Below are 27,231 nucleotides of genomic sequence, written 5' to 3'. Positions count from 1 at the left end.
AAGGAAAGGAAAGGAAAGGAAAGGAAAGGAAATTTCAAGGAAAGGAAAGGAAAGGAAAGGAAAGGAAAGGAAAGGAAAGGACATATTCCTTCTTTATTGAAATGTTTTTTCGAGAAATATGTCTTATTTTGGTAGCCTTTAAAACATTTAAGTGTTACTTTTTTTTGACGTATAACTGTATTTCTTTTATGAAGAAACTTATTGATTATTAAGATGTATTATTTAATTGGCCTGGCAAATTCTTAGTTTCTGAGATTTTAAAGTGTTAATTATAATCTCTTTACAGAGCCCTATCTGTAAATAGATATGGTGGCTTCAAATTGTTCTCCACTTGGGTCCCCTAGTTTTGTTGTAGAAATACAAATGGAAGAACACTTTTTCCTGCTTAATTCTGCTAAGACTTGTTAGAAATAGTCATGAAGGACACTGTGAATTTGTACATTGTGAATATGCATCTTCCAACGCCGGAAAGGAAATAAATAGCTTAGAGGTGCTTGCTTTGCCTTTTGGTATATTAAAATTAAAGATCTGGCAAAGAGATCCTGACTGATTTTATTGGGCTCAGGCTTTCACACAGGACTTATAGTAGTGAAAGGGACCAGCAGTGCTCTAAATAACTAAAAATTTTAATTCAATAATGCTAGAAAAATCCCTTGCATGAAGGGGCCAAGGGCCATATAAGCCATGATTATACAAGAATTTCTCCAGTTCAGAAGTGCAAAATTTTGGTCCTAGAATCTATAGAGAGATTCGCAGGTCCCAAGGTTTGTCTAGAGTTTCTCTACATTGTGAAACTTTGAAATAAACTGCAGAAAAGCTTACTTACATTGATTCCAAAGTCAGTAAGATTTGTATTTCTCCCTAGGTATGGTAGATCACAAGACCCCAAATAAAATAGCAGTAGCAGGAATTGATGTGAACTTCTTTTATTTCTGCCACTCTTTTGGTCATGCAGATCAGTAGGAAGCAGACTTAAACTTCAGATCTTTTAGGTTTAGTCAGGTATTTTTTGCCATTACTCTTAATGAAGAAGGAAGTGGAATTAAGAACAATTTTTCCAGGAAAAAGACTATATAGGAGTAGGTGAATTTCTCAGATTCATTAATTGGAAAAGAATGGAAAAGTTAATCTGTGGAACAAAAAAAGAGAATTTTCTATAACCCTTGGAATCCAGCATGCCATCTCAAGTCAAAGCCCAGAAACATCTCCCTCGTTCAGGATACAGTTCTGAATCTCTCATGAGTACTACTGTCAGGTGGGTTCAGTCTTACTAGATAAAATGCATATTATTGAAAAAGGTGATTTCACAATTTTTATTTTATATTTACATATATGTAGTTATCTAAAGTTATCTAAAGTCCTTCCTAACTGTTCAAGGGTTCTTCTAATGCAGCCAATTAGGGAAGAACCCCCCCCCACCCCTTCCTGCCGCTAAACCTTGAAAGCTTTAAATTAGTATGTCTCCAGGACAGTGAAATGACAGCACTTCTTTCTAAAACACCTTGGAACAGAAGCAATTTTTAAAGTGTCAGGGTAGGAAAATGGTCAATGAACAATGTTCTTTCTTGCTATTAGCTTATACTGAAACCATAAAGAGCAGTCCACACTCTGCTGCAATTTCCTGGTTGCAAAGAAGGGCCTTGTGACAGGAAAGGGCTATGGAATAGATTCAGTAAACAGTTTAGGGACATAAAAAGTTCAATTTGGCAATACCTACTATTAAGGCACCTGTTAGTCACAGTGGAATACACAGTGTGTTAGGATCTGAGGTATGGGAAGATATTAGTGCTACAGAACAGGATCCAAACCTAGCAGTATGCAATAGAATTGTGAACGACCCAGACCAAGCAAGTGGATTTTCAAAAATCCTATCCCTCATCAGAAGCATCAGACGCTTACCCAGGCTTCAGAGATGCATTCACCCACATTCCTGCTGGGTATTCAGGTATTGACTGAAGCATACTGTCCCCTCCTACAGGCAACTTTTCAACAATTGAAGATGACTCACTCTTCTCTTAAGAAAACTTTTCTGTTCCTGATTTTTTCTATATAACAGCGAGTGCTTAGAAACACACTAACTGGAGACACAGGTTCTATTTCTTCTTTGATCTGAATAGGCTCAACACCTATTGCTCCCCATATTCCTAGAAGGGACAGAATTACTCAGCTTCCTACGCTCTAGACAGTTCTAGATAGTTAAACATATATATAATTCAGTGTAATATTTTGCCTCTGAGCATTAAAAAATGCACAATTTGTTCAGTCAGAGAAACAGAACTTGACAGTAGACAGAGTTCTTTGACTTGTAACAGCATTTTTGTTTGAGGAAAACCTGTTGAAATTATTTGGGTCTTAAACTGGGGACTGGAGAAAAACTGTCTACTTTGACCCACATTGGGTAAATACTTGTTAGGCATATTACAGGCCCCTAGCAATGTACAAGGTCAAATAACAGATTGTCCAAAAATGCTCATGTGCCTCCAGATGAGGTTTTTGGACAAATGACAGTTGCCATATTTTAAGGCAAGTTTAGACACTTCTGTAAAACATTTTCAGATATAGGATGGGAAGTACTGAGCAAATTATGAGCTTTTATTCGTGAGTTAAACAATATATGTGGGTCATAAAAATTTACGTCTAGGGTAGCAAGCTTCTTTTCAGACTGTTTACAGAAATGTAGCTTGGATGCTAAAGCACTAGTACCTGCTGGAAGGAATCCATAAAGCTTCCATTTTACTGGTATATGTTTAAACATGTTAGAAGCATGTAATAACCAATCCTTGGATTATAAAAATGAAAGGAAAATTCTTATGTTTTTTTGCTTTTCATGTTACAGCCATGGCTATGTTGCAGGAAGCAAAATATTATTTAAACGAGACATTCCATTTTGGTACTGCTTCTTTGTCAAGATCTTTATCTCTTTTGAACCAGTTTCTAGCAGCTATGTTGTTTAAACTACTTTTATTGACTCTTCTATAACATGCTTTCTTTGAAGAGCCTGTGTGCAATAACGCTTGATTAAAAAAAAAACCTTTTACTTGAACATCCCAAGTAAAGCACATGATAATTTATATAATTCTGCACTATAATTGTCTATAGATCATACAAGATGATATAAATAAATGAGTTTGAGACTTTTTTTAATTCAAGCATATTCAATGTACCACAGATTTTTACTTTTTATGTCCCTGTTTATCACACAAATAATTAACTGTTTAGAACATACATCATGCAACTTCTTTTAATAGCTTTTCCTTGACTAATGGCAACCATATATAGAAATATCCATGGCAAAACTAAGAAAGGAAAACACAAACACCTAAAGTTTTGGATTTAGAGATTGCTGCATAAAGAAAATATTGACTGAAGCTATTTTAATGGAACTTTTATAATGCAATGAAAAATGGTTATTTAAGATTTAACAACATTTAACTGTTCTGGACTATGGACATTGATTCAGAGCTGACTATAGACTTTTGATTATTAAAAATGTAGAACAACAAAGTATATGTATCTGAGGTTTTACAGCCCTTCAAATTTGGTAACTAACATTAATTTTATTTGTCTTATATAAAAAGACACATAGAGGTCTCTCTGAATTCAGGGCAAAAGGGGTCTAATCAATATGAAGTACATACTACATAGAGAATGGATACAAATTTTATAGTACACAAATAATTGATTAATTTATACCTTCTTAAGGAAGAAAAGTCAGCATATTTTGAAGTTTAACAGAACTTTCACCAGAGCTATGAAAACTGTGGAAAGCCATTTCACAAAGGTAGTGTTATCTGTGTGCAGCTTAGGGAAGGTGAGGTAGCAGGTGTTTTGCTTCATGCAAATCACATGGGTAAGATGTTCCAGCATGAGTAGAGCATTTAAGATGTTGGCTCCCTAGCAGGAGAGTAAAGTAGACAAAAAGTCAGGATTGGGACTGACTTTTCATCCCTATCCTCTTTGGTGATGAAGTTCCTCTTGCAGAGTGCTGTTGTTTCTCAGGGAATTCACAACTCTGTGGCAGGGAGTTTTACTTCTGAGTATAGATATAAATGCTACTCATGGTATGAACTATTGAGGCCCCAGCTCTGTCACCCTTACTGACAGTGGGACTGCTTCAGAAAAAGAGCCATGATTCTGCAGAGATTTGCAGAAGCATTCAATTTTTGTTTTGTGAGATGTTTTGGTGTCTGAAAGGTGACTTCCATAAATCTTCTATAAATAATTCTTATTTTCAGAAATAAGACCTATTCTAGCATTGCTCACTACAAAAAGAGGCAGGATCCATAGAAAGTTTTGTTTGGGTTAGAAACAGTAACAAGGCAGATGTGAATTTCGTCACAATGCTCACATTGACATCTCTAGGCTTTAATCAGGGACCTAATAAAACCTGAATAGTGGGCTTTGCATAGGAGAATTTTTTGGCTTTTGATACCATAAGGCTCTTTTAACCTGATGAGTGGTAGCTTAGAGATCACATCTGGAAACATTTGTATATCAAAAAACCCTTGTTCATGTATAAGCATATGAAGAACCATGCATCACGTAACTGATTTTGTTAGAAACTCAGCGTTGCATAATCTTCAACGCTGATTTAACAAAGAACAGTCAAGAGCTTATGTGAACCCAATTAAACAAAAAAGTTTTGGAGGAAAAAGAGGGCAAGGCCAGTAATTTGCATTAAAGATATTTGTGAGGTCAGAGAATATGTAGTATTTTTACATTTGGCATTACCACTACTGTGTACAAATCTGGGTAAATAACCACATTTTGTATTTGCCTTTCAAAGCAGGGATATATTAATAATGAAAATTAAAAATGGGCTTGCTCACAAAAGCTTTTTTGTCTGGAACACAGCTGTAAGTAGCTCACTATCTAGGTTGAAAATGGTAATGCAGGGTAGTGTGTCCTATTTTTCTGTGCTTGAAGTGAAGATACAATAGCAGAATTCAGTCTTGGTAGCTGCTAATACATCACACAGACACAATAACACCCTGTGTACTGCATAAAGGAATCACTTGTGGCCTGCTCCCATTACAAAGAGCAGAGGGGGTCAACATGCAAGAAGACAAAACACTTTACAAGGGGGAGGGAGACCAGAAGAGTTGATATACCCAAATACAAGGACCTTGATTCTTTTTGGAGTGATTTAAGTGCCTTTCCATCAATTATCGTCCTTTGTCTCCAGAATCTTATCACAAGCAGCATTACAGGAACTGAACAAAACAATACTCAGGCTCAAATAACCCTGTGAACTGCAATGACATTTCCACACCCTGCTGCTGTGTTTGACCAGGTTACTCAGGTTAAAAAAAACAACCAAAAACAAAATGCAAAAAAACTCTGTACAGAACAGCAACACACATTCTTGCTTTAAATAACATGCTCAGCCCTTCCTTGTATTTATTCTCCTCTGTAGTACTACTGGTATCTCACACTGCAACACTACAATGGATATGAGAAACTGCAATGCAAAAGAAGATTGACTTTCTCTAATTTGACAGCTTTTCATGTGAAAAGTTCCCACTTTGCAGGCTTCTCAACAGGTTTATTTTTGAGTAAATTAGATCCTGCCCTTTTCTATTCCGATCTTCAACAGTCTTTGGAGAAATTTGAGTTTCAGAACAATTATAGATCAAAAAAATGTATATATCTGAAGAAATACTCTGCAAAAAAGTTTTGATTTTTTCAGTGAAATAAATCATGTCTACCAATTCATTTTTACTGCTCGAATCAGAGCAATAAATTTTTCTTCCTTACTGATATGTGAAGTTATGAGAGCACATGAAATAATTGAAAAGCATCTATTTGTTTCATCCATTCACACTAGATATGTGACATTTCATGGTAATTCTTGACAGAACACTGCAGTCATTGCTTGTCTTAAAATAAATTAAAAACATGTGGAAAGTAAAAAAAGAAAAAAAGGACCCTAGGAAAGTCAGCTGTTTTTGACAGTAAGTTAGTTTCTGTGAAACAAAGCCTTGTATTTCAGAAAGTGTTTATGATCCATGAGGAAAAAAAAAGTATATCCTTGGGCTAAAATGTTTATTGGCACCTAGGAGTCTGAAGAGAGCAAGTCAGGCCTGTGGTTTTTTGAGGGCACTTTATCATTGCCTACATTCTGAAAGGGATCTGTGAATGAATAGAGCTGGATTACTCACCCTTCTATTCCACGCCTATTCCTCTCCATTTTCCTTGGCAAGACTGAGTGGCAAGCTATTTTTAGTGAGACGGTGTTCTATTTTCAGACAAATAGCAGTTAAGGGACATTGTTATGAAAAAAAATTTAAAAAGAAAAACAAAGGGAGGAGGGAACAAGTTTTCCCATCTCATATTGTGAAGCAAGCCCTTCAACCTGTAACTTCAGGCATCTCAGCTGCTTCCAATCTTGGAAAAATAAAGACAATTCAGAGTTAAAAATAAACCTATCCTCTGGCGAACAGACCAAAATTCAACAAGCGGTTACTATGTGACAATGATTACAAAAGCAAAGAATGTTTCTCAGTGACTAGATTGGAATAAAATTTTTGAGCTATTAAGGTCTGAGAATGTTACACAGTCATATAAGATATTTCCAGCTCCTTAGCCAGATATAAAATATTTTTGAGAAAGAGTGATCTGTGAAGTAGACCTTGCTCTAAGAAATACAGCTTTAAAATTCCAGTTCGGCAAAAAAAAAGGAAGAAAGAAAAATTTGAAACGTGTTTATATTCTGCATATATTTTTCACTTCCAACATTTCAGCACTTTTTAACAAGTCATTCAAAAAATTACTAAGTTATTAAAATATTAAAAACTATTACAAACCAACAAAAGAATAAATAAAAAATAAAATGACAAGATCCTCAAGAAGGTTAAAACATGACGTCCAGATCACCCCCTAAATACACTCAAAATAAGCTTCTCATGTACCACGTGCTTCAGAATAATCAACTTTGGATCCATTTTATTTTTTTCCGTCCCTTCTGTCTTCTTCCACATATGGAAAAGTAGATCTTAGGTGAGTGGCTTTCTTTTCATTTAGGATTACAAGCTATGTTTCATGTTAACCAAATCCTTGCTGAAATAAATCATAATGAAAAATTTTCTGATTCTTTTGAGATAAAGCAAAATGAAAAAATTAATTGTGCAATGTTACTATAGCTGCATTTTTTCACATACTGAAGTAATTTGAACCCTCTGCTTTCTTCTTCTAGATTGCATAGCAACTAAAGTCTCTGACTTACTAAATGCAGAGTAACAAGGAGATGCAGAATTATCAAGGAGCGCTTGAAAATAGCCTAGGAGTATGAAGAGTCAAAAATCTTGTGAGGATAAGTGGGAGGAAGGGAATAAAATGGTACCTAATGAGTGCAGTAGAAGGACTACTTTGGATCCTCTCACTGACTGGAGCAGCAGTTCCATTGAAGGACTACTTTGGGTAGAGGAGAAATGTCATACACAGTTTTCTAGCTTTGAGGTTTTTCTTGTGGTCTTGTAAGAGCTACTATTTACTTGAATCCCAAATTGATGGAAGAGTAAGATTAGGTAAGAATGTCAGCTTTTGTTTAGAAAAGATGTATTTCTAAAGCAATTACTTAAAAAAATGAAATCAAGATTGATACAATGTACAGACTTGTAAAACTTTTGAAACCAAGGTATTTTTCCCTCTGAGATTTTTTAACCAGTCATGCTTAGAAAAAATACAGAAAAAACTCACATGAGGACATTAATTTACAAACACGTTTTTCAAAGGCTCAGTACTTAATTGGCAAACAAAGACCAAAGGAAAAATGCTGAAGATCTTGCATTCAGTCCTTTGGTTTTGTCATACATTATGCTGGCAATAATGTTTGGGTTTGTATTTTCTAAAAATGAAAATAGAAAAAGGCATTTAAAAAGCCTAAATAGTCATCCAAAAGAAATTTTTACCCTTTGATTACTCTTTTCAAATGTCTGTCCTGTGAAACTGGTACCACTAGCTGTTTTTTTACCAACTGGTCTTCAACCAATTTACAAAGGAAATCAATAAGGCTATCCTCATTTCACAGATAGTGAAACTAAAGCATTAAGAGGAAATGTGACTTATCCAAGGTCGCAAAACAGTATGTGGCAAAGCTATTAATAAACCCGAAGTCTCATGAGTCCTAGTCCAGGGCAGTATCCAATACACTGTACTGTCTTTAGATCACCCTGAATAACCTTTCTCACATACAGGCTTACTTTCCATGGTGTCCCAGATCTTCAGCCCATGGTAGCTGAAAGAAATCGCCTGATTTCAGCAGCTCAAGAGCTGGCTTGATGTGTATTTCACAGCTTGTTTATATGCAATACTATGTTACGATGACAACCGAAGAAAATACACTTATTACATTTAAAGAAGTTACAACAGTTGCCTTACTTTTCCTAAAAATAGAACCTTTAGAGAGTTGTATGGGCTTATTTACTATGAATATACAGATAAGAGTCTTAATTGATATGAAGAGGCTTTTAGAATCCAATTAACCTCCTAGCTAGTCATTAGCTCTATGACCTTTAGAAATAATTGACAGAAGAAAACTTCTTTTCTCTTTATCTCATTCAGAACTTCCACATCAAGTGACTAAACCTATCTGCTATAGAATGCCAGCACACCTGTAGGGATTGATGGGATAATGTGCAGTAAGACCATGAGCAAAACAGGACCGTGGCGTTCCTCTCTTGGCACAAATACTGCCCATGGCCATCTGACTGCCATTCTCATCAACTCCAACCTTTTACTGGGCTAAAGCTGGACTAGGTTTTAACTCATGTCCCTCAAGGAGATTTAAATTATGCCAATTAACAAGTTGTGGCTGGCCCTACTAAAAACAACTGGATTTTCAGTTCAAACTAGCTTTTCTACAAATCTGTGGAAGACTGAATTGCCATCACTAATTTTATGTTTTCATCAGACACATTTTTTTTTCAGAGTAACAATGGTTATTTTAGCCAGCAAAAAGCACACAATAAAAAAAATCTGAATTCCACTGCCCTGTACTTTTTGGTATTACTTTGTTCCTTGCTATCTTAATGTTAAGGTCTTTGAAGATCTCTGTGTGTTGTAAAACACAAAGGATGAGCAACCTGCAGGGAGAATTTCACATGTTCAGAACCTCACTTCTTCCTTTTAGGGGAAAATGCAACTGCAAATGGCACACATTTCCTCTACTATGTTAAGACTGTTCTCCCTCACCAAATACAGAAGTCTACTGGAAAGGGGAAAATACTCTGTGGAAGGTCAATTCACCAACAGTTGCTAGAGAATGAACATGCGTGCAAAACAAGTTAAAAGGACAATGCTAGATGTTCATTATCCATGAAAAAGGATCTATAATGTGTAAATTTAAAATGTGCCATATTATTGCATATTAGAACTACTTATCTTTGTTTTGTTTTGTTTTACCTTGGGAAACCTGCAACCCCATCAGAAATGCCCCTAAAATAGCTTACTCCCTAGAATACTTCAGATAATTCTTGATTAAGTCTTCACTATCACTAAATGCAAGAGTTCATCCAATCCAAGTTTTCCAAACTTACCTAATTTCCATGAGAAAGTGGAGACAAAAGAGGATGGAGGACCACCAAGTGTAATGGAAAATCAATCCCTAATAGAGTAAGATAATGTATAGATGAAAAGTCAGATGAGGTTAAGATTTTATTGAAGCAGAAAGATATGCCAGTATATTGCAGGAGCTGGTATCTTCCTATATGTAAAAATCCATGTTGAGGACCATTAAATCCTTCTAACACTCGATTAAAAAAAATGAGAGAGAGAGAGAAAGAGAGAGAAATAAAGAAGTTGAAGACATGTACCAGAAAAAAAAAAAAGATCAAAAAACAGGCAATAACAGATATTTTAGAAAAGATACTGAACTCACAGAAGTATTTTTTGTAAGGTAATGGAGACCTGCAAAGATCAGACAGATGTCTGTGCATGCATACAAATTAGCAGTTTTATGCAGTGAACTTCACAAAATTAAGATACTTGGTGAATGATTAGCATTCATAACACAGAACCTCAGTTAGCAAAGAGAAAGATGAATGAAGTCTGTGGTTTGCTTTTTTCTCTACTAGTGAGTAGTGTTATGGTAAGGGGGAACTGAGGAGATGGATGAATGTTTGCCTGAAAATGGAAGATAAGGATGAATTTGAAAGTGCTGACGTAGCAAGAGAACTTGAACTAAAGGTAGTGACCACTGAATCAGCAAATGAAGAGAAGTCAGGCAGAGAAAGAGCAGCAGGGTCAAATAAATTGATGGACTGGGGGTTTAAAAAGAGCTGAAAGTTAAAGTAGTGGGTGATTTGTGGAGGAGTGGTTTATGTGCACACAGAGCAAGGCTCAGAATATAAAACTCAGTATACCAGAAACTGAATCAAAACCAAGAGTTAGTGAAAACTACTAGATGTCTTCTAAAGCTAAGACAGTACTTGATGCTTTGACATGAAAGAAATGAGAAGGAAAAAGGGACAATGAGAGAGAAAACAGGCAGGAGGTTTCACCTTAAATCAGCAAAGGCTTGATGGCTTAGATGAAGAATCAAACAGATTTCTGTAGCATAGTTAGACTTTTAATTATATTTGCAGCAAAATGTTTCCCCATATTCCTGCTGTGAAATCTGCGCCCTTACACCTAAGGCTGAGGTCCTTCCTGAGCTTCTAAGTAGTGAGCTTACAGTGTTATAGAACTGGATTCTTGTTAATCACAGCAGTGAGATATCATTAAAATAAGGTGTGTTGCATCCACTTCTGTTTTATGGAAACAAGGAAAGGATCTGGCCTAATTTCTAATAAATCCAAAGCATACATAATGCATGCACTTGACTGTTGTAAAATGCTGACATTTTTTTCCTCCTTATTTCCTTATTGCCAAAAGTAAGTTATTGCATAGTCTTATACAATTATGCTGGATATATTTTTGTTGGAATTTACATACACACTTGGAGGTTAGCATAAAGATGAAATGTTATGTTTCTCCTCTGTGTTAAATGAACTCACCAGAGTTTCTGCTGCTCTTTAAAAGAATTACTAAATCTACCAATTAACACTCACTTTTTAACTGAAGGAAAATGAGTGACTGTGATATGAATAGTTTGGTGTGTGAGGACATATTGGCTTCAAATTTAAGAATCCAGTTAATGCTAAACAGAAATTTCAGAATATACCTTTTTTGTTTGGTTGGTTTTGTTTTGTTGGCTTTTTGTTTGGTTTGTTTGTTTCCCAGAATTAATGCATATCTCCATGAACAATAATTGTCACTGTTGCTTGAAATGGATAAAGTGAGTATAGAATGCATATATTTTCTCCTTCATGAGTACATATTGACCTTTATTTGCCCATGTATGTTGTAGGCATATTTACTGGGTCTTAACTGAAACACACTCACCTGGTAGAAAATTTTTGTGAAGTGAAGAACTCAGATATATCAAACAGCATGTTAATCAACTTTGTTTTGATGAAGCAACTGGAAATATCATCTCAGCTATATTTATTGCATGCAAATAAAATTTCTACATATGTAAAGAAAGTAAGAGCTCTTTTAAATCATTACACCAGAAAACCTCAAAGAATAGCAGTAACTGGGCTTTACAATTCTCTATTAGCATTCCATTTTTTTATCAAGATAGATTTATTGATGTCATATACCTCTAAGTTGGGTGGAACCAATTTTCTGTTAAAAAGCAGTGTGATGTTTGTTAGATATATGACTGTGTTTTCTTCTTTACTTGTTACTTTAAATAAAAAGTTATGGCCTGAAGACTCACTTTTTCATAAATGCTAAATATAATTAATCCCAGTAATTATACTGAAAACCTTTGCCTCATAAAATTTACAGGTTTAGCCAGATCTACATGTAAAGTTATGTAATTTTTGTATTTGAATCACAGTGGTTTAACTTAAAAGTAAATAACTACATATTAGAGAGTTGCTCTTTTAATTTTCTTTGAATATAGATAGTTCAAAGAACTTGCAACACATTTTAATGACTCATAAAACAGTTCTACCATTACTTAAAAGTAACTAAGTAGTTAATATTATGCTGAATGTGAACACAAATTGGATACTAAATTGAAGACCTTTATATGGTTGACTGTTATATTTCAAATTTTCATATGTCTGCCTAAAACAGTTTTCTTTCTTGAATACTGCGCAGAAATCTATGAGCACAGCTATGCCCTTGTCTTCTGCTGAAATTATTGACTAGTTATTCAATAACTTCTGCTGAAGTTATTGTATAGACATTTAGTTTAAAATGCTCAGATTTAATAATATTGTCTAATTCTCAGCTGCTGTTGATTGCTCTGGAAGACAAGATTAAAAACTTTTATGTGTGAAATCTAGCTGCCTGAAATAGAAGATGGACCCCTTACAAGGAAAATATGTGTAATGTGTAATTGATCAGTTTAACTAATCAATTAAAATGCTTAAATGTGTGGCAGATTTATATCCTGTACCTGAAAATATACTCAAACTGCACTAAGAGTCAAGCTATTTATCAAAGCTCTATCCTTTAGTGTATTTTTAACTGTGATGTTCATTATCCATTAAAGGCATGATAATATGGAATTCTTGGATTCTCAATCTGTACCAGTATCGATATTGTTTAAGTATTTTATGTCACAGGCAGAACATAGAAAAATGTAACAGAAAATCAAAATCAGAGCTGATAGAGCATTCACTTTATTTCACCTTTTATGTCTATTGTTCAATTTAAATAACATTTATTTCCATTTTTATATTGTTCCTTTTAGAAAAGAGAAAAGAGTTGCCCACCAAACTCTGGGTACAGACAGAAAATTATGCAAAATTGCTGAAAAATATGCAAAATTGCTGATCAACCTATCCAAATTGGCCTGCTCTTTATGCAGAAAGGGATTTTGCTGGTGCAGTGAATTCTCTTTCTGAAAATTTCAACATTATTTGAAATTTTAAGTTTTCATTCAAGATCCTTGGAAAACCATTGTCCTTATGATAAAAAGTATTCATTCATTGTAAAGCAAGCAATAAATCCCAAACTATATTTCCACAGAAAAGCCTATAGAAGAAGAAAAAATATCACAGGAAACTCTTCTGTTAATAATATTCTGACCTTTCACCAATAAAGTGGACAGGACTTTATTTTGGGCATAGAATTTGAATTCTTTTGGACTTCCCAGATCTGGGTGGCAGGAAAGGCTTCATGTCTATACAAAAGATCTGAAGTAAGAGAGGAGAAGAAATGATGGAGAGGAGGAAGAAATTGCACTAGGAATGCACTAGGATGAATGCACTTTCCTCCTAGTCTTAACTAATATAAATTCTTTTCTGCTGTCAAAACCTTGCCCTCTTCTAGTGGGGGGCAGAATCTGGGGGAAATAAGGAAAGAAGCAAAAGAGTAACTTCCTAGATACTGACATAAGGATAGAAAGAGAAGTGATATATATTCCTGTTTGCAGTCTTTGCCCATCTAAGGTGGTGTGACTGTGACCCTGTAACAAGTTTAAAAATCTTAATTATGCAGAACTTTTTATCCTTTTAAATATTTTAAGTATAAATAACTCACTATCTTACATTGCTAATCTCAAAAACATGACTAAACCTGGTGAAGAGTCCAAAAGTATCAAAGTCATATTTCAGACAATATCCAGATCATTCAAAAATCTGAAACTAACTTTCTAAAGATCTGGAGTAAACTAAGTATATACATCAACATATTCAGGGGTAAATTTTCACTGACCCTTATGATATGTCATCATCCTTCTATTATGTTTTTAATTGATACCATTTCATCATCATGCACTTTAAAAACAGAAGTTGTATAGGTCACATAACCCATTTTTTAGATATCTGTGCTTCGGTAGAAATGTTTAGATATGAGTGATTTGTTAATAACAACAAAATCATTGAAGGATTTATGTATTTTGCATAGCTTGAATCCAAATGGGATTGCAATGTAAACTGAATTTTCTACAAATATTAGAAGCTTAAATTTTAAAATTTTAAATTAATAATTTTCAGTAATTGTAAATAAAAATTCCTCCTTATAATTAAAAAAAAATGAAACAGTGTTTCTAGCATTCTGACACTATTGCTTTGATACTGTCGCTATTATATTATGGTAACAATATTCTGTGTGAGTAGCTGATATATTTTTACTGTGAAGATTGTAAATCAACTTTTCTTTTGCATTTTATTAGACACCCTCTGTAAACAATCAAAAAGGTAAAAAAAGCAGTCAAATTCCACCAACAAATACTTCTAAATCTTCTTCCTGCTTCTAAATATTCTCCTTAAGAATAATAAGGGATTATTCTTAATTCATCGTGGATGGATAATGTTATAACTTTTTGATTGTGGAGAAAAAGTATGCAATGTCTTCTGGAGAGCCTCTCCCTGGAAGAGGCTAGGAAACAAGCAGGAGATTCAGCTGGTAGGTAGTGGACAAGGCATGGAGAGGATTAATGCAATAAAGTGACAAAGCAGCATGGAAACCTGGAAAATAGGGAGCCAGAAATCCCTTTGCAGAAATTTCTGCAAGACTCTGAAGGATAAAACTACTCACAAAAGGTGTGGATTTCCTGCAGCTTTGGCTCTGTCACCTCCAATGCTCAAGCCAATACACCGTCTTGTTCTGCTCTCCTGCTGCTATGTCACTTGAAGGTATAATCTACTTGGAGCACCTCCATCTCAGAACAAAACACAAAGTCTTACCTCAACAATATCTGAATTTGTTCGACTTTCATGTGGCTCATTATACTCCGTATATTTCAGCAACACTTTGTCCATATCAGTGCTGGCATACTGGAACAGTTTGTTGGTGCTGTTGAAGATGATTAGAGCAATCTCACAGTCACACAGAACACTAAGCTCATAGGCCTTCTTCATTAACCCAAATTTCCTCTTTGTAAAAGTCACCTGGAATGAAAAACAAAAAAGGTCCATCAGAAATCCACAAGTTGCTCTCTGTAGTCTTTCTCCTTTTTTCTGAACTATAATGTCTGACTGCTTCATCTTTGAATTGAACATGCTCAGAAAACAAATCAATAAACATAGAAGAGTTCCAAAATAGAATATATATGCATGTGTTGTATGTATTACACAAGGGAGAAATACCTAATTATCACTGCACGAAACTTGAGATACAGGAAAGGACCATGGGGTATTTTCATTTACTGGTGCTATGGAGTGTTGATACTGCAACTTTAACTTTTAAATTCAGATTTCTCTTAGATGGCATACATCTTTCCCATCAACATTTGCAAAATGCACCTCAGATGAGCAGCTGTAAATACTTTGAAAAAGTGCAGTCAATTCTGATTTTTTTATTCTGATAGCAATTGACTTTGATTTCAATACCTCCAACTCCTGCTACCTTTCAAGCAAAGAAATTATTTCATAAGCATTTAAGTATTGCAAAAGAGATACATTACTCATATAAACACACTCATGACACTTTTGAAGAAATATCTAGTGTGAAAAATGGCACTCATGAGAAAAGATAATTATAAAGCATGAAAGAAGAAAATATCTGGTCAGCAGCCTTTGAAACAAAGTCTTTTCTGAACACACACATATTTTATTTTATATTTTATTTTATATTTTTATATTTTATTTTATATTTTATATTTTATTTTATATTTTATTTTATTTTATCATATTTTATTTCCTTTCAAGCCATATGCTTAGGGATATGAACTGGCATTTTTAGTATAAAGGGCTTTAGGTCATATTATATAGGAAAGAAATAGGGATGTGCTTGCAAGTTCTCAGTAGGCCAGCTAATGCCCCTACATAATGCAAAATCCAGGCAGTATGAAAATTATGATTATTCTCTTCAAAACCATAATTTTCCACATGGACTGTTTTGACAATGAAAGACCTGCACATCAATTTTTTATCTGCTTTTCTGCACTAGGTTACAAGTTCCAGTAAGGCATGTGACTTGAAATATGAAACTACTAAGACTTATTTAAGCTAATTGTATGGTTGAATTTTTCTTTTCTGTTTCTTCATATGTGCAATTTCTGTTACATATTTTTCACTGACAGGAATTTTTAAGACAAAAATGGTTTTGCTAACCCTGTAATTAATTGAATTTAACACATGGTCAAGGTACTTGGCATGCCAAGGACAGGCACACAAGCAAGTTTATTGGTCTGCCTGATTCTACATTTGTTGCTACCATCCCTTATATACCTATAAACAGTGGCACCTCTGCACAATAATGCTGAGGCAAGAAGATTTGTCTATCTGAGATTCATACGGCTACTGTTTTAACTTGTCACACTTCTTGTCACATGTCACAAGTTAATGCTAAGTGCAGCCCCAGACTACCTTAAAATCCCAACATGTCAGGCCAAGGAAAATGTGACTTTTTAAGTATTGCTAATCCCTATTTGTTAGATTCTCTCAGAAAGATGAGGCTTTGTGTCCATATTGTGAACACTTATTCTCCCAAATGCATACCAAATGTTATTCCTTTTATTTTAACTTCAATAATTTTAACTTAAATCAACATACTGTTAAGAAAAGATTTATTCAATTTTAATTCAAAATTATTCAAGCATTTAAAACACCACTTTCTACAGCCCTAGTCTCAAGTATGCATAATTTACAGTTCTTTCTAAATTTATCGTGACTTTTGATATTTGGAATGAATAATGAGATAGGTAAAAAAACTTCACTCAAATTCTAAATAATAATAATAATAATAATAATAATAATAATAATAATAATAATATCCTTGTCTTCAAAATACTCCTTTAATGGTTTTTCTGATTACAGAAAAATACAATGAAATGGTTGAAAGATAAACACATATATAGTTATGTATATATATATATATATATATATATATATATATATAAACTCATTTTAGAAATAATTAGTGATACAGAAAATAAAAGGTACTAGTTCAACATATTTTTCTGCATCTAATATGCCTTTCAGTCAGCTTTTTGACCACAGTGCTGTAGGTGGAATATCTCTGCATTTAGCATGCTTTTCATTCAAGTCCACCCCATTACAACAATATCCTTAAAGCCAGTGTTTGTGTTTGCTGTTAGGCAAAACTCCTTACTATTTTGAAAAACCACCTGGCTGTGCTGCACAGCAGATACTTAATTAATAATACTTATCACCAGAATAATACTGGCTAGAGTTATATTTTATGCACAGTGAAAAAACCCCACAAACTCGAACAATGAAAAATCTAGACCTTAATTTTCTCTTTCTTTAATATATAATCATAATTGCTCTGAATTTGATATGGTTTTAATTTCTTGATCTTCCTAATATTTTCTAAATTGACCAGATAATGCCTTCTGTAACTGATAATTAATTAATTAAAGCCAATTGTGTCTACTACTGTTTCACTACTTGTGATTTGGAATTTTAATTTTTGAATATGTAATTCATAGTGGTTTATCTTTACACATACATAGTCCATATACACAGATGGAAATTTATTATGTTTTTATAACAGTTTATAATAGAGAACTTTACGAATGTATAGTGAAATGTCATGTCAGTGACTTCAGAAAAAAATTACTAATACTCTTCAAGCCATATAAAAAACAAAATTACATTTTGCATGCATTCTTCTACGTGGCTACATAAGGAAGATGAATATGCCATATGCTAAAATACTTTTGTGAGCAATATAAATAAACAGAATGTTTATTATTTATTTGTCCAATTTGTTCACCATTTGCTATGTTAACCATTCTCGTCCACTCTAAAAATATTAAAATTAAACACCATCTAATAAATATTCTCTAAGGTAGCAGATAATATTCTAGTATTGGAAAGGTTTTGTTGAGAGGTAAAAATTGCATAAATTATTTAAAACTTCTGTTATCTTTTGTCTAGTTAGAAGGCAGTGTGGAATCTTCACTGAAAAATCTCTGATTATGCTTGAACTGACTTAGTGCTGAGAATCAACAAGACAGTCACACTGTCACGAACACAGAAACTGTAGCTACATGACCAAAAAATTCATGTGTTGATATAGTCTTGTAATTATCATTTGTGTTCAAAGTACTCAGTTTTAGTAGTGTCATATAACAACTGACAATGTCACTTTGTCATTTAACATAAACAACGCTAGTGACACTGAAGGAAAACACATAAACAGTGAGAAAATTCATCAACATATTTCAAATAAGACACCTCCAAAAATGCATACTCTTCAATATCTCTGTAACATTTAATTTTTTCAGCAGCAAGAATCAAATCATTACCTGCTATTTCCTAACAATATTACTGAACATATGCTTAATTATCCCTGCTATCTAAATCACTGCTAATTTGCAGATTTTTCAGGTAACAAATCTGTTTCTTTTTAGGAGAATGATAAGCAGTTTAGGAGGTCCTTTTTGGATAGAATATTTTATACTGACAGGGTGAAAATTATGAAACGTTAAAGTGGAGTGGAAATGGAACAGATAGGAGGCCAATATTCAATGGTCTTTAAAATCTTTTTAAGCATGTGCATATAAAACGTGAGGTTTTAGACAATGATACAATTTCTAAATACTTGTTTGAGATGCTTGAATGCATTGCTTTATAGATATTGCAAAAAGAGCAGGGTGTAGAGATCACTAAAATTATTTCAGAATCCTACCAAAAATAACCTAGTTCTCTCTCTTTGTATTAACTCAAAACTCACTAGTCTTTTATGTTTGTCTTAAAACTATAGTTATTCTACTTATTTAATTTTTATTTATTTATTTTAAATGTAATTGTCCTCTTAATAAGAATGGTGGTATCAAGAAGATAGATTACTAAAGTCTAAAACATTTTGTATATGAATAAGCATTAATGCTTATGACTTTGTATGGTGTGATATAATCAAGATATTACTTGATTATAAAATACTTACAGTGAAGTAATCAACTTTCAATTTCCTTGATATTAATCAGTGTGAGCTTTTTATATATTTTGGATGAAGTTCTAACTAAAGATGAAATATTCTAAAACAAAGGCATTGAATAAATAGAATTGTTAAAAGGGTGATTTTCAACTTCAACTCTGGTTCTTCACTTCCATGGAAGCAGCTTTCAAACAGCCAAGTCTATATCTGCAAGTAAAGCTGTAAAGAGCCTGAATTCGAGTGCACATTTCACACACTGATATACTCAATTTAGAGGGCAATTTGGTGGAGAGAAGACTTTCTTGTTTAATCATTATTAAATTAAATTTACTGAAATGATATAAATTAGAAGGTACTGTCACTTGTTTGAAATTACAAATTCTTTCATCTGCCTAAATTTTAATTTAGCTGTGTGGATTTGTAAATGGGGATGCTAGCAACTGGAAATAGTCTTTCTTTAAGTAAATTAATAACAACAATTTTTTACTTCTTATAGATTTTAATAAATCAGTAAAGAAACAGAAGCATCCATAAATATTCTCATTTAATGAATACAGCCTTAAGGATACATTATTTTTTGCCACGTGTGTCTTTCTTTTGATGGGAGTTGGTTTGGGATTAGTTTAGTTCTGTTTAGTTTTAGTTTTAATTTACGTTCTTCGAGTAATTTTTTCTGAAATCTCACAAAATGTGAGAGGGTGAACAATAACATCACTCCATATATGCCACTAACAGTCACAGCATATGTGTTAATGCTGTTTCCAATGTAGCAATCCCATCATGTTTCAAGTGATTCAGTCCAGCCAGTGTTAGAATATCAGTTCTTTCCTTACTTCTTTCTGTTCTGACTATACAGATATATAGCTGCTGACATAGGAAAATGAGAGACACAGAATTTTCCCAAATGCATCCTAAATATATTTCCCACCATTAAACACGTGAAGAGAGATTACTGATACACAGAAGTATCTAATAATGGCACCATGTTGTCAAAAAGAAATGTTATGTTTGTCCTTATTTCATCTGGAATGTCTGAATTTCTGAAACAGGGACTAGAGCAAGCACAGTAGATATGATATATCCGATAAATAGGAGGTACTACATGTGATAAATAGGAGGTACTGCCCAGCTTCAAACATAAGGCCAAGTTGGCCATATGTTATCAGAGGAGCTCTTCACTAAAATGTCACTGCCAGGCACCTAAGTCTATCCTGTTGAAACATCAAATAACTACTGGTGAGGTAAAAACTGTTGTCATGTTCTCTCTTCCTTTTTCCTTTTATTTTCCTCTGATTTTTGATTAGAACCGTTTGTCATATGAAGAGGTCTGGCTGAAAAAGTCTTTACAGTAACTCTCTAATGGGAGTGGGAAACAGCACTAGTGCAGAATTTAATCGAGACAAACCTTCCTTTATGCAATAGTTGGGCATACCACATTAAATGAAAGACTTTCAGCAGACTACTTCCATGTTCTTATAACCCTCCAGCATAACTTACAGAGATGAGACAGCATTGATTTATGCTGGTAAATGAGCTATTGTCCCAGAAAGCCCCAAGCATATTGTGTTATGATTTGATGAATAGTCCTGATAAAGAGGAGTTCTAAGAGGATGATCTAAAATTATAACCATAACAAATAAAATGTTCATGATTAACCCATATATAAAAAAAGTTTTTGTATGTTACACCACATTTTTAGAATCTTTGCGCATAAATACCAGATCAAATACTTAAAGTAGTGATACTATTCAGTCTGCCCAAATCCAAGTCATGAGGGTCAATCTTGTAAGTTTTTCCTGTGTAAAAAAAGAAAGGAGGGATAAAATTGAAAGATATATTAATTAAAGATGATACAGCAACCTCAGAAATTAGGAGGTCAGCCAGTATCAATATGCTTCTCATTTTAACTTACAAATTAAGATCTAAGACCGAACAGGAATCAGGAATGAAAGAATAATAAAAGGCTAATCTCTGATGCTTCACTTCCTTTTGTTAAATAGAGAGATATGATTAAGTCCTTTATAGATAGATCTACAGATATGCACAAACTTTAGGCAAAAAAGATAATCTCAAATACACAGTAGCTGATACAATATACACAAAAGCTGACTTTTTTTTTTTTTTTTTTTTTTTTTTGTATGCTATCACCAGATCTGGCAGGTACAAACATATGTTTATAGTAAAAAACATGTTTATAAATTCTGTGCTGCTAAGATGTTCATAAGGTAAAGGTCAAAGAATATTTCATTCCCTGCTGAGCAAATGGTCAGGAAGCACATTTGTCTGCATTTCCTGACATAACAGGAAGAGTGTAACTTCTTCCTCTCCACAATGGCTTCAGTTCTGCTTCCCACCTCCAGCTCTTTCTCCCTGAGGGCTTTCTAAACCATTCCTTGCAAGACAGCAAGACTGTGTCTCTGTCTGCACTATTTTTCTGTGTTGGCAGATGTCTCATTCATTACTGCACTCTCTTTACTTAGGCTTCTTGCTCACACTTCAAATTAAAAGTAATTTGACCTAAATATTTACCTTAGGATAATTCACTCCAAATTATGCTCAGAACATCAATTTGTAATACAAGCACATTTAACCTCAAAATATTGCATTCTAGAAATTCATGGTTCATTTCAGTAGCTCTGTTAAAGTTTTACTTCTCAGGTAGTCTGGAATAACATGAAAAGTGTTGCCAGAGTTGTACAGATCACCACAAATTCAGAGTCTTGAAAACTTGGGGTGCAAATGTTTTCTTGCAAAAAGCTAACTTAACCTCTGAAAAACCAAGGTCACTGTCTAATTTTAATGCTGTATTTCAAGTATATATCTGTGTGAAATTTAATATAAGCAACTAATAAAAATATGTAAAAGATAAAATGTGTGATGTTTAAGACAAAGGTTAATTGAACAAAAAATTATGCTTAGGTGCACCATCAAGCAATTATGTTTTCATGTGAAAACATTTCCCTGGAGACAGGTGGGGAAATGTTATGTCTTGGATAAAATAAAGATGTTCCATGAAGGAATAATGAAAATATAAGTAAATAGGTGAAAAAAATGTTTTTTATTTATCTTGTGCTCATGTTTGCATTAATATTCAAGGTTCTTTCTTCCCTTTTCCAACAGGAAAACTTCTAATTCAGACAATAGTCTATTACCCTTTCCTTTTCAATAGAGCTGAAACACAGACAAAAATAGATACATGAGGCTGAAATTAATTTTGAAATTAGCAGCATTGGGTATCAAAGTCAGTAGAAAAAATGTAGGTCTTCCTGCAAATAGTCATTTCCTTCCAGGATATTCTTCCCGTGCCCCATAACTTTACTTTAATATCTGCTTTGATTTGTCCTCTATTGAGCTGATAACTCAGTAATTCTCAGTTTATAGCTTTACAGATTTTCTGGAATTAGAGAATGATAAAAACTCTGGGCATGAAAAATTTAAACAGCAAGTGTATGTTCCTTAAACAGCAAGTGTACATTATACCCTACAGATTTACACAGACATGATGCTTTAAAAAGGGCGTCTCAATGTTAAACACCTTAACATTGAAGTGTGGACTTGCTATGATGTTTAATAATAGTTAAGACCCAGTCAGCTCATTACAAATTGAAAGAAATGCATGCTGTGCAGAATCATTTCGTATGATAAACTCAGTTGTAATTATGACTCTTCAGAAGCAGGAAAAAAATGCAAAACTAATGAGCAAGAAAATCATAGGGGAAAAAATGGTGCATCACCCTATAAGGCTTCATATTTCCTAATACTAATTAGAAAAAAAATGGGGATTAAATGCAAGAGAGTGTTCCAGATCTGACACCAGAAAATCACTGGGTCAATATGTCCTCATTCCTGGGTCAATGTGCCTCTGGATTTAGCTCACAGACCGTGGATTTAATGAGATATATTGTGAGAGACCTTGTATAACAGTAAGACAATATTGTTTATTTTATGTCTATTTATTTTAAGCTTGGACAGCCCTGTCTGGACGGCTGCAAAAAATTTCAGATGGTCCTCATCTGAAGCAGACTGCAAAAGGCTGTCATTAAAACTAACAAAATATTTCACACATATAAAAACCTAGAAAAAATACAAGGCCTTTTCTGAGACAGAGGAATACAATTCTTCCTTCATGTGTTGACCATAGCAAAGGTAGATATTTTTTTTTTCAATTAAGGAAACACAGGAAAATAAAGTTCACACTTTTTTCCAAGTAACCTCCCTCTTTTTTTTTTTTTTCACCATCGTAGAAGTGTTATTAGAATTTTTCTCCAACCTGCTCAATTGAAATTTCTGCAGAAAGAACTTGTAGCAGTCAGGAACTTTTAGCATCAGATGCCATTGCTAACATTTTTGGCTATTGATTCTGCTGATGGTGGAACTAATATCATGTAAGCAGTCAGTCTATTTGAATGATCTGTTGACAAGGTTAGCACAACCTCACAACCTTGTTGAGCCTGAACAATATTACCAGGGATTCATTCCACATTTATGAAGACTATATTATCCAAGAATTATCACTAGAATAAAAAGAAAATATTTGGTCACATTGTCCTAATTATGACAGGATTCACTTGAGAGTTTTGATTGCCATTTAATGCTGTGGTGGCAACCAAACCACACAAAAGAAATAAATATTTAATCTAGGCCTGGCAGTTATTCATTTAACTTCTACATGTGTCAAAAAACAGTGAAAGGAAATTTTTCAGGTAGGCTTCTCTGAAACCTTTCCAACCAAAGAAAATCCATGATCATTCATAGAGTCAACCATTCGTGCCATCTTTGTCACCATAAGGTATCAATGAGGACTAGAAAAATACAGCCAACTTGCAGCCCACAAGAAACATCATTAAATTAATGGCTTCTGCCAGCTAAAGTCTTGAATTCTGCACTCAGTAAAGTCAATGTGAGAACTCTTCAGCAGGCCAGGGAAAAAGGACTGGACCTCTAATGACTGACTTGAAGAACTTTTCCTTTAATTTATCCCCAAAAGTCAAAGCTTAAAATAGCTTTTGGAAAAGCACAGATTGCATCCTCAAATTACACATTTATGTGATATTTTCAGCCAGAAATATGACTCTGGATAGTTTGAACTTACTTTTATTACCAGTATGGCCACTAAAGTACACAAATCCAACCAACTAGACTTGCTCAGAAGAAATTCTCTTGAAGGGAGATCAACCTATTTTTGTCCTTCCCAATCCACTCATACAAGCACTTTGAAGAGTAGGGGAGTCTTCTACTATAGCAGATAGTAGTGTGGAAGAAAATAGCTTTTTCACAGAGAGAACAAGTACATAATTCAATGGCTGACTTAGAGGAGGCTGGGAAATTGAGTGGAAAATCAAGGACAAGAATTTTGCTCCCAGGGCCCTGTAGCAACTTGAACCATTTTGTAAATATTCTGATTTCCAAATAGATTCTCCTTTGCACCGGGGAGGAGACAGAATAATAAAACTACTGCTATAGCTCCTCATTTGATACATGTTCTATGTATTTTTGCCAGCATGTGCCGTACTGTAGAGGATTTATGTGTTTGAGAACACCTGAGGATGCACCACCCAGGTATATCATATCTAACATACCTTGTATTGTGAAACCATACTGTGTTTGAATGTAAGCAACAAAAAGGAAGTTTCTAGCCAAGCCACTTGATGCCGTTCTTGCAAACGTTTTTTGGTGAGGTAGAAAGAAAATATCTCCATCAGTAAATGGAGCTACAATAGGCTTTTGAAACTGTGCTTAAGCTGGTATCATAGCTTCACTAATCAAAAATTTTAACAATTTTTTTCTGGTGCAACATTTTAAATTTTTTTTTATATGTTTATGCAATCAAATAAGAAGACTAAATAGGAATATAAACAAGTTAATATTTTAAGATTACTGGAAATATGCAAGTTAGGAAACAAAAAAACTGATGCTGCTATGCTAAAGCAGCAATACCTTAATATTGCTATGCTAAAGCAGAAATATTTTAAGAACTAGTGAGGTTTGTGAAAGAGTACATCTCATATAAATGGTTAAAACAACAATCAGCTATTATTAAAAACCCAGTTGTATTTAATCACATATATATTACTAATATTAAAAAGCCTAATCCCACAGTCCAATGAAACAATGAAAATCTTTTCATATGCTTCATTGAGCTTTAAATCAGGCCACTAAATGCAAGATAAAGTCAGTAGAAATACTTTAAAAATTATCATTATTATATTAGTAGAAATAAGAAGCAGAATCAAGCCAGTTTAACAGTATGGAAAGTAAAATAATGTAAATCTATACCTCCAACCTCACAATGGCTAAGCTACATTAGCAAATATTGAATTAGAATTGTTCAGCCTGGAAAAGAGAAGGCTGGGACTCAACTACAGCCTTCCAGTCCCTTAAGGCAGTCTACAGGAAAGACAGTGAGGGACTTTTTACAAGGGCTTGGAGTGACAGATCAGGGGGGAATATATTAAAGCTGACAGAGAGTAGGTTTAGATTAGATATTTGGAAAAAATTCTTTACTGTGGGGGTGATGAAACACAGGTACAGGTTGACCAGAGAAACTATGGCTGCTCTGCTCCTTAGAAGTGCTTGAGTTTGGGCTTTGAGCAATGGGGTCTTTTGGAAGGAGTCTCTGCTCATGGCAATGGAGTTGGAACTAGGTTTCTTCCAAACCAAACCATTCTGTGATTCTATGAGTCTAAGAAATGCTAGTGAAACAAACACTTCCTGCTCTAACACTACAGTTGTTAGAATTCTAGTGTTACAGTTTTATTCATTATTATTAGTTCTGAAAGCTGGTTCTGGAATTCTTGAAACTCTATTGTGATTAATTTGAAAACTAGCTGTCTCCTTTTTTAAAAATATATTTAACCATTTTAAAGATTTTTTTTTTTACAGAAGTGGGGCTAAAATCTCTGTAAATACTATATTTGAGCAAGCAAGTTGAGATTGAAACTGTTGTATGAACTAATGCTGTGAATGGCAAAATTTTGTGGTATCATTTACAAAATAATTCAAGTTCCCATCATAAAGTAAGCCATTATAGCATGGGCAAGTTTCAAACAACTACTGACTTAATATTTATAATAAATTCAATTCAATATTTCACATTCAATTTCAACTCCATACTATAAGACAATTAAATTTGATGACTTTTATATATTGTTAGAAGAACTGCTTTTTAGCTTGTGTCACTAGAACAGGCAACTTTTAGGGAAAACACAAAATGCATCCATCATAAGGAACATTTTGCTGTTACATGTGATTTTCTGCCACAGAGATTGCAATTACTACTAACACTACAAAATTTAAAAATTCTTGTAAAGCATATTTAAGGATTATAATTTCTTCTTATGCCTAGGCTGAGTTTTTTATGGCTTTATAAAATCCTCCATGACTAACAGCTTCTTAAATAAATCCCTGAATATATGAAAAAATTTATAGATCAAATTAGTAGTACTACTATATTAATAAGAACTAAATATCAAGTTCTTAAAATGCAGCTACTGAAGATTATTCCTAAATTGCAGCCAGGTGTGAGAAGAACATTAACCATAGTAATAATACTATGTACTAGTACTTAATGTAATACTAGTAATACTAGTAAAAATAGTGTAATAAAACTAATACTAGTACTATGTACTATAGTATTAATATGGAGAAATTCTCACAATTGTGGATCTCCAGTTTCAACAAAACATCTACATCCATTCATTTACATCAAATGTAAACAGTAGCAATTTTCACCAATATTATTTGAAGAGATCAGTTACTGAATTTTATTTTTGTGAACGCAGGAAAGATAATTCCCTAATTTATGATCATATTTTAACTAGCAGTGATAGTGTTGATAATATGTGACAGCTCCCTAACCATTTTATTTAAAGCAGAGTTAAAAATTAGTTAATCTGTCCTATTGGACCTATTTAGCCTTAGATAAATAGTGATGGTCACTTGGTTTTATAACTACAACATGCTAGTATTATTGTATGTGGGTTTTAGAATGTGTTAGGCTGCTCAAATTCTTCTTAAAATTCAGACAAGAACAGAGGAAATTTTTTATGAAGTAGTGTCTTTTTTATATGAAGGAGGTAAAAATAAAGACACTGCAAAGGTGAAGGAGCACCAATAATTGGAATGTCTGAATTTAAATGAAAGCACTCATATTATAATAACTCATAACAGTTCAAAAAATATAGTACTAAAAGCCTATGTCCTGTAGCAACTCACAGGTGTGCTTAACCATGTATATTCCAGACTAAAGTCAAAGCAAGTAGAGTAGAGCACACACAGCAGTCTTTATAGAATAAAGTCTTCAAGTAATAACTTCCTAACTGTGCATGTTACTGAACTCAAAAACACTGTGTATGAGGTTTCAGGTTGTTTACAAAAGCATGT

The 27,231-nt window shown here is 33.7% G+C and overlaps 1 protein-coding gene across 23 annotated transcripts in view; it reads right to left on the bottom strand.

Annotated features, from left to right (window-relative positions):
• MEF2C (myocyte enhancer factor 2C) overlaps positions 1–27,231 on the bottom strand; it is a 128,985-nt gene that overhangs the window by 43,794 nt on the left and 57,960 nt on the right. For all 23 annotated transcript variants that reach the window (XM_068176634.1, XM_068176637.1, XM_068176640.1 and 20 more), the window contains one exon: positions 14,688–14,891. In XM_068176634.1, coding sequence (XP_068032735.1) covers positions 14,688–14,891 — 204 coding nt within the window. The remainder of the gene's footprint in view (positions 1–14,687; positions 14,892–27,231) is intronic.

This window comes from Anomalospiza imberbis, chromosome Z (genome assembly GCF_031753505.1).
Source record: "Anomalospiza imberbis isolate Cuckoo-Finch-1a 21T00152 chromosome Z, ASM3175350v1, whole genome shotgun sequence".
Taxonomy (NCBI): Eukaryota; Metazoa; Chordata; class Aves; order Passeriformes; family Viduidae; genus Anomalospiza; species Anomalospiza imberbis.
The sequence above is the reverse complement of the archived record's forward strand: the minus strand, read 5'-3'. Positions and strand labels throughout refer to the sequence as shown.